General features: G+C 36.4%; 1 protein-coding gene across 1 annotated transcript; it reads right to left on the bottom strand.

Annotated features, from left to right (window-relative positions):
* Positions 1-1726: 1726 nt before the first annotated feature.
* On the bottom strand, positions 1727-6403 carry LOC101306797 (probable spermidine synthase-like). The gene is made up of 8 exons (XM_004293771.1): positions 6062-6403; positions 5930-5982; positions 5763-5822; positions 5581-5658; positions 5027-5156; positions 4675-4727; positions 3288-3473; positions 1727-2650 (listed from the first exon to the last, which is right to left on the bottom strand). The coding sequence occupies exons 1-8, from the start codon at positions 6384-6386 to the stop codon at positions 2513-2515; spliced, it is 1023 nt and encodes a 340-aa protein (XP_004293819.1). The 5' UTR covers positions 6387-6403; the 3' UTR covers positions 1727-2512.
* Positions 6404-9517: the final 3114 nt, after the last annotated feature.

Genomic DNA, 9517 nt, shown 5'->3' with positions numbered 1-9517 from the left:
TACATGATTTTTGAACTATAGCCGTATTTCACTATTATGAACACATCTTATTTCACGAGATTTTTGATAATTTTGTTTCCTATGTAGAGTTGGTTTACAAAGTTGTATAACCTATTAAACAAGTTATACAACATTAGTAGACACGTTGTGATTTTGATGACTAAAATTCACAAACCAAAATTTGACCGTCAGATATGATCATTATGACGAAAGATGTTTGTGGTAAAAAGTTCAACTGGATCCGACAACGTTAAGGGCTCGATCGAAACGGTCAACCATAATCCATCGTTACTTATCACACGAAAACGCTCATATCTCTCTCTATATTACGTAGTTTGGTCAAACATTTCACACAAAAAACTCTCACGTAGATGAGACGCAACTGCCCATATAAAAATTTTGAGACATTTACCTTCCGACGATAGGGCTCCCCATAAACCCGAATAACGGTAAATAGTAGACACGTTGTGATTCCGATGACTAAAATTCACAAACCAAAATTCGACCATCAGATATGATCATTATGACGAAATATGTCTATGGTAAAAAATTCAACTGGATCCGACAACGTTAAGGGCTCGATCGAAACGGTCAACTCTAATCGAAAATAAGAAAACTGCATTTTGAAGCCCTAAACGGACTCAGATGGCCAAAAAAGCCTATACGTCATAACATTAGCGATGAGTCTAACTCGTAGCACCATTACGCTTCCGGAAAGGTATCACAATAGTCAATCAGACACCAAACGCCAAATCTGCAGCATAGTGAATAATAAGGGTAAGTCAACTATCGGCACCGAGACTTTACCGGAATACCGTAATTTTTCAACCGTAGACGTATTTCACCATTCTGGTCATATCTTATTTCACGACTTTTTTACGTTTGAAGGTTCTACGTATAGTTTTTTTTTCCAGATGAGTTGTTGTCCAAATCTGCAAATATAAGGCACTTTAGCCGACGAAATTATATTTTTCGTCGGCTAAACTTTTAAAAATTTCATCGGCTAAAGTTTAAAAATTTTGTCGGCTAAACTCTTAAAAATTTCGTCGGCTAAACTTTTGAAAATTTCGTCGGCTAAAGTTCACAGATTATAGCCGACGAAAAAAATTATTTAGCTGACGAAATTAAAATTTCGTCGGCTAAAGTTGACCATAGCCGACGAAGATTTAAATTAGCCGACGAAAAAAAAATTCGTCGGCCTGGTTTTTTTATTTTCGTCGGCTAAAGTCTTTCTTCTGGTAGTGTAATTGTACTGATTTTGCTGACATGGATATGAAGAACAAAGCAGGTGCCGTTGCCTTCACGAACACTGCTGTATATTTCAAATTTTTAATGGAGGATGGTAGCTTCTATTCTCTAGCATTATGTGCCAGTTTGCACACTTCCATGCATGCATATATAAAACTATCGATCTCCAACTCCAACAATCATTAAAATCACCCAGGTCTGGTCAAGCACCGATCAGTTTGCAGTTGCATGGTCTTGAATCTTGATGCATGCAACTCTATACTTAATACAAGACCACCCTCTATGACTCTCATTGACAAGTACTTGATCAACTAGCAGATAATAATATACTCAATCTCCCACACAAGGAGCTTATGCTAGCTTGATGTCATGCACTGCTGGTTGCATGTCTAACAAGGTGAGCATCAGTAGTGGTTGCAAACTTGCAATAGGTTATGAGTTCGAAACCTCTCTGATTTTCATTCTCTTCTTCTTTTTTGGTTTGTTTGCTGGTTTGCAAGTACGCAACCTGCGCTATTATATTTCTTTCTGCCTCTATCGCTCTCCGCGTGTAGGATGGGGCTGCATGTGAAAGCAGATGTCAAGCAAAGAGATGAGATCCAGAGTTCCAAACTACAAGCAATCAAAAGATGCGGCTGTAGAATCGGCAAAGGGACATGAAACACAACTGGAGAGCTAACAAAATGGTTTGCTCTTAGACAGATGGTGAGTCTATGGTATCTTGGGTTTCCAAAGATATTCAAATCAATCAAAACTAATCAAAGGCAAGAACATGTTTGCTCTTAGACAGATGAATCCATGATATCTTGGGTTTCCCGTGATATGTACTGCAAGAATTTGCACGCATTTGTCTCATCATATACAATATTGGAATACCTATACATATACATTGTAGCTAGCAAAAGCTTCAACTTAGCTGAGTATTATGGAAGATACAGATGATGTACATACCTTGAGGCATTACAAGCAGAACTCAAAACCAATCAATTGTAAGATAAGCCACAAAGATTTCCAACAACATGAATGCTAACATCTTAAGGCATACGTATTAGTGTAGGTTGTTTCAACCTATCGTGATTGGAATAAACCGCAGAAGGTGCAGCATTCTTTGGGATAAATCACATGCTTTTGTGGCCATGATCTCCAAGGCAAAAATGTGGATGGTGGGTGTTGAGTGCTGAATACAACTTCGGTTGGCTAAATCAAATTCATAATGAACTCTGATAAATTGTAGAACAAGCTATAGGTTCCGCCAAGGAACAGGTTAGCATGGTCTCCATTGCTTCACACTGGCAGTCAAGGGACCTGGTACTGCAGCAGACCACGAAGTGAATTCTGGTAAAGGTCCCGTCAGTGCAAGATAATTTGCACCGAAATTTGCAGGCATTTTCTTCCAGCTGACCTGTTTTATCAAAAAAGAAAACAAGAGCTTTCTTCAATTTAAAATACATTGGCGAATAAAATGAAATGGAAACATGTGATTATTAGAATTGAGGTCTTGAGGGCATGCATAGAGACATTTGGATTCTACGTAAAGATTACAGAATGCACTGAAATGTCATGAGAATTCACAGGCCGGGGGGGGGGGGAATCAATGAATGTATCAGTCCATTTGGATGCTCCAAGACTTAATTTTTATTTTTATTTTTTTATTGGAAATATCACAGCAATATATCACAGATGAACACAATAAGTTTCAAAAACAGGATCAGCCAGACAATCAAGACTAGCACCATGTGAAAAGTAACTGCTCATTTAAAAAAGTAAGCTAAAAAAACTGACCCCTGGTTCTCTCAATAAAATTCACTAACAAGTAACAAATTCATTGTGCTCTTTGCTTGTGCACATACACATGGAGAGGACGATCAAGTCCCAGCTATGTTTATAAGTAACGGATCAAAACATGAAAGAAGAGTCTGAATCAAGTAAACAGAATCAAGGCTGATATCCAACAAATAAGGTTAATATCGAAAAACCTAAATCCACCGGTGGAAATCAAATATATATAGTTCAAAATGTATCAAGGTGATAGGGCCTACTTGTCCAGGGAAAGCTTCAGATAATGCCTTGATAGCTGGATTGTTTACCCAACTACCATCCGTGGATGTATTGTTTGGATTAACTGTTCCATTGTTTACATCAGATGCACAATCAATACCACCACAATTCACCATAAGACGACCTTCAGGCATCAGCAAGGTCTCCAAATCCAACCAAGTAGTAACCTTTCACATAGATCACAAAACAACTGTGATTAAACATACCGTGTGATGCAATCCAAAGGGATGACAAGGAAAAGACGAGATGTGGCAATTGGATACAGCAGAGGTATTCTGGGAAAGTGGACAGATCTAGGAATGAAAGCCAAATCATCACAAGCAAGCTCATGAAGGTAAACATATAGTTCTTACCAGAGAACTTGTTAAATTGTACAAAATCTCAGATCCATGTATACTATTACAAGGAGAAAAACTTAACATGTACCTTGCAAAAACATATGTATATACTCTACTTGAAATTCTCTGTGTTTCTATGAAGATGGAGTCAACTAGGTCATGTCAGTGTGTCACAGTGAATTCGACATACTTTCCGTTTTTAGTCTGAAGTTTGAGAAAGTCTTGATAATTGTTACTCCTAAACACTGTTGGTAGCTTTTCCTCCTAATAATCATATTATTTTCAAACATTGGAATTAATGAATCGAGGCCCAAGATAGATAGGAGACTTGAAATATTGCTACCCTTAGGCAAGCATCAAAACACCTAATCTCAGTTCCCTTAATGTTATATCAGAAGATGGTGGCTTTCTATAGATGCTCTATGACTTCCTTTTTTCTGACCTGGCATTCATGTTCAGCAAGAATGTTTTCTGTGGCAAAGCATTCTTGCTTTATCACATTCATAATGTCATATTGGCATTTGAAACGTTGTGTGGACATTTCAGTTGACAGGAGGCTCTTCTGAGTCTCAACTAATAGGTTCTTCTCCATCCTTATTTTTTTATTTTTTGCTCCAACCATTGTATCTTGATTGATTTAATTTCCGCAGTTTCAAAGCTTCTCATGGCATGTTCAGTTTTTCACCATAATCTTTCAAGAATTTTTTTTTTCTAGAAAATCAACACAGGATTTAATTAACAAAAATAAATAGTGAAATTTCTTTTGAGTCATCCTGATTATCATCAGCAGAAATACCAAATTTCACTATATATTTTCAGAGACGAACATGTGACCATTGGCTTGAAGACAATATGATTAAAAGCCTAGAAGGATATGAGGTGTATAGCTTATTGTAGAAACAATTTTTGAAATAGCTATCACTCTGCTGAGACAAAACAAAAATTATTGAACTAGCTTAAACCTCAAGTACCATAAAACAAAATCATAGCTAGGTAAAGCACCAAAAGTTCATTTAGGATAGTTTCATACCTCCTCCAACTGTGGCAAAACTTTTCCATCAGAAAACAAATCAATAACAATGCCTGATATTTACAGCAAGAACAAGTTAGAAACATAATAGAGCGAGAATTGCTGATTATTTGAATTGAAATCTGTGTTGGTACTCTAATTAGACTAACTTGGTATCACTTATTTTCTCATTTAGACATGCGCATATTCAAGAGTTCCAGAAAATGAGGCATAACAAATTTATATTCAGCTAGCAAGTAAAATACTTGAGCACTAATATTGTAAACATCCTTAAATTTGACCGTCCACAATGTCCCAAAAAGGTAAAAGGTGAGTAAGGTAATGTAAAAAGTAATGTAGACAATGATCTCACCAGCATATCCTCCACACATACGAACTTCAGGAGAAAATGCATCACCAATATGGATGTTTAGTACGCCACCAGCTTGTGTAGGCTTCTCCAGATCCGACAGCCCAAAATATTCTCTTGCTTTGTGAATTAACTAAAATATTTAGGATACAAGTAAGAAAGATTCACCACGGCTAATAAAGATATGATTCCACCAAAATCCAAACATGTATGCCTGAATGAAAACAATTGCAACCAACTTTACCCCTTATAGCGATCAAATATGTTTTATGGTTACTTATATATACTTAACAGTCAAACTGGAGCATTCTAAAATCAGTGTTACTTCTTATCACATTCAGAATACTTAGAAACCTATGGCCTAGATCAGGCATGAACTATCTAGGCATGAACATATAAAGTGAGGATAAAGATACATATCACCTAATGCAGCTCTTCTGATTATTCAAAGAACTCAAGTCCAAGGGTTTCCCAATAATCAGATGAAGACTACTGAATTGGCACATATCAAACATTGCAAGAGGAGTGCCAATCACTTTTAACCATTAGACACTCACAATTTCATCAATCTCCCAACCTTCAAGCTGCAAAAAGGGCCACAAGTCGAGCATCAAATGCGCAGCTGTTCCTCCACCCTGACTTGAACAACACTCTTATTTAGAAAATCACCGCATTTTACAATACCAAAGGCATTTTACAAAATGCGCACATAACTTCAAAATTGAAATGATTTACTTACCAAGCCCAAAATGGCAATAGGACCTTCTGGGACAATAGCAGGCAAGCTAGCAAACTCATCCTGCTCAACACAACAATAAAGACCAAGACTTTCTCACACTTGCATCCTTAAACAACAGACATATTCAATAATATAAACAAGAGAAAAGCATGCAACTTTAGACATACCCAATACGAATTAGTCCATTTCTGGTGCTTGTATAGAATGCTATGCACATTATCTGAACCAAAATATCACAATCAAACGAAGAACAAAATGATGGGTGGTGATGATTAAGATGAAAGAATTGAAAAACATACGAGTAGAGTCGAGAAGCAACATTCTTGATTGAGCAGTGTCCACAATTACAATATCATTGTAACTGCTTCTTATAGCTGTTAGCACTTGATATTCTTCTTCTTCGTTCTTGTTCATTTCCACTTCTTGCTTATCTGCAGTGGAAGAACTGGTCTTGAATTTTCGATTCACATTATGCAACCAAAGTGAAACAGAGGAAGCCAAAGTTGAGCTATGATTGTAAGGAAGGGAATGATTGAACTGAAAAGTGGCCGGCAACTGCGTTTGAGTTTGAGTTCCAGTGAGTAGTTTGGGTGGGAGAAGCAGGCTGTTCGATAACAGAGCCATTAGTTCCACCGTTCCACTGTTCCATTCCCCTTTCGATCTTATCTTTTTGTTTTGTTTTGGGCTCATGGTTTTCTAGCGCAAGGCCGAGGCCCAGGGCTATCACCAACGTTACCTCTCTTCATTTAGTACAAAATGATGTAAATCGGTATAACTGCTTTGATTCAGGGAAAGCCTTCAAGTATTTCATTATGGAAATACTTTGATAAAATATGCTTCGAAACTGAGTTTACAGGTCTGATCTAAACCCTTTTTAAAGTACCTCCAAACATTCCCTAGGATACTCCTAGCGTTAAAGACTCATAATTCATATATTACATTAGGAGAAATTTTAAATACACACCTCTAATCTCTTAATACACACCTTTATTATTTTATATTTCACATAAGATTTTATAGGTTTGTTTAATTACAAAAACATCCATCAATTATTAGGAAAAAAAGAAAAAGAAAAAAAAGAAACTTTCGCTTTCCTAAAACCTAACTCGATTTTCTCCACTATTACTACGCATCAAAAAAAAAAACCTCTTCTTCAAAATACTGTGGTAATCACATTGACTATTTACCGATTCATTTGGTTTTTTCTTTATCAACTTTAGTTTTTATCTTGCAGACTAAAAATAGTTTTTATCTTGCAGACTAAAAACTAGTTTTTACTCGATTGTACTTTTACTAGTTTCTTAATTTTGAAAAAATTATGTATGTTCAATATTTTTTTTTCTTCAAATTATTGTACTTTTACTAGCCGATTGATGTCATATTGGAGATTTGAAGTTCGAATATAATATTATTCTTTTGCCTATAAATTGAAAAATATCAAGAAAAAATTTCTAACCCGATCAAAAAAATCTAACAAAAAATAAAAGAGAATACATAAAAAGAGTTGTGATTTAGTAAATATATATAATTATATTAAATAACATATTATTATTAGTTTTAAATATTGAGGGTATTTTAGGCAGTTTGGGATGTGTATTTAGTATAATATTGAAATGAAAAACTAGATGAGTAGTGTATTAAGTAAGGATATGTATTAAAAGATTAGGCGTATGTATTTAAAATTACTCTTATATTAGATGTCTCGTAGCTAAAAAAAACAATGAGCCTCTTAAACTTCTAAACAACATTTAATCGACAAAACAACAACATTTAATAGACAAATCAAGTAGTTATACCCTACTTGATTTACATCAAATGGTATCATAACCACTTTAGATATGTGACTTTGCGGATCTATGATTGCTGGGTGTGGAGGTGATGCACAAGGAGGTAACAACATTTCATAGACCCATCAAATAGCTGGTGGTAACATGGCGACAAAGGAGTATCTAGAAAACTTGCAGCATCAGCAAAGGCAGTTGCAAGATTCTCTGTTGTGTATAAGGCTGGAGTAGTCAGGATTTTTTGCTCTTCAAGACTTGAATCTAGAGAGGCAAAGAGGTCCCCAAATGAATGTAGAACTAACCAGCCTTTGAAAGGTATTAACAACCTTTAGAATCTGATTCTTCGGGATGAAGCTGAAGCTAGAAACTTTCTAATGGGACGTAGGCTCCTAAAGGGAGGGATTTCTTATTTTTCTAGAGAGGAACGGTCGAGAAGGTCTTGGATTGGTTGAAAGAAGTAGAAAGAGTCTTTGAGTACTTGGTGATTCTAGAGCACAAGAAGGTCAAGGCTGTAATTGAAGGGTATGCTTCTTCTTGTTGGGATCAGGTTCATATGTCAAGGATTCAGTCTAGAAAGAGAAAATTCATAATTGAAGACGCAAAAGCTTATTCGAGGTTAGTTCCTTCCCTTGAACTATGAAGGAATCATGTTCCAACAGTATCAATCCATCCAACAAGATAACCGATCTATTCAGGAGTATACCATCGTCTTCTATAAGATGAGAACTCGAGTATAGTTGCTGAAAACAAAGTTACAAGTCATTAATCTCTCTCTAATGGGATTAAGGCCGAGTATCAAAAATTTGGTTGAGCTACTATGTACCTTCCTGGTCATTGGCAACAACTGTGCAACTAGCCATGAAGATTGAAACCCAGCAAAAATCAGCTAGCTACCCAAAGTAGATTGAAGCTGAAGTTGAAGGAAATACAAAGCTAAAACTTGGTGCTCCTAATTTTCAAAACAATAAATAAGCTTCAAATTCTCAAGGTGGGGGCAAGTTCGTGGATGTGGCATGGGAGTTGATGCAGCTGGTAGCAGCAGCATAGCCTCTCAATTCATAGGAGGGAAGGTGGTATGTTACAAATGCGAACAAAAGGGCCACAAGTCCTTTGAATGTAAGAGGCAATCAAGCAACTTTCTTGTTTGTGAGAACGGAGAGGTTAACAATGAAAATAGGCAGTTTCATGAAAGCCTTCTAGAATTTAATTACAGAAGAAGAAGTCACATATGAAGACCACGGTCTTCCCAATCTGTTGATACATCGCACCATGTTAACTCCAAAAGTCCCTAAAGGTGATTGACGACGTAACAACATCTTAAAGACAAAGTTTTCTTCTCATGGTAGACTTTGCAATGTTATTATTGATAGGGGAAGCTGCGAGAATCTAGTATCCAAGAAAATGGTGGTGAAACTGAAGCTTGACGTCAAACCTCATCCACGGCCATACCGTATAGTTTGGTTCAACAAAGGAGAAGTAAAGGTAACAACACAATGTCGTGTTCCTTTTTCAATTGGAAAAAGTTATTCTGATAATGTTTTGTATGATGTGGTGTATATGAAAGCATGTCATATATTATTAGGACGGCCGTGACAATATTGTCCATCATGGTGAAAAGAATGTATATGTCTTTTACAAGAATGGAGTTAAGGTAACATGAGCTCCAATTCAAGATTAACACTTTCCCAAGTCCACCAAGAAGGTCACTTACACATGCTTGACAACTCGGCAGTTCAGAAATGAAGTTGAGGAGAATGGTGTTGCATATGTTATGTTAGTCAATAAAAGAAAATAGGAGCTGCTCGAAGACATAGGGCTGAAAGTTCAAAAGGCAAATGTTGAGTATCCACTTCGAGACAATGCTTTGGCGGTTGATTTGCCAAAGCAATTGGATATCCATTCTCCATTTAGTGTTATGGAGAGAGAGAGAGAGAGAGAGAGAGAGAGAGAGAGGTAGTAGTAGTAGTTGTT

Source organism: Fragaria vesca, linkage group LG3 (genome assembly GCF_000184155.1).
Source record: "Fragaria vesca subsp. vesca linkage group LG3, FraVesHawaii_1.0, whole genome shotgun sequence".
NCBI lineage: Eukaryota > Viridiplantae > Streptophyta > Magnoliopsida > Rosales > Rosaceae > Fragaria > Fragaria vesca.
This window is presented reverse-complemented; position numbering and strand designations above follow the sequence as displayed.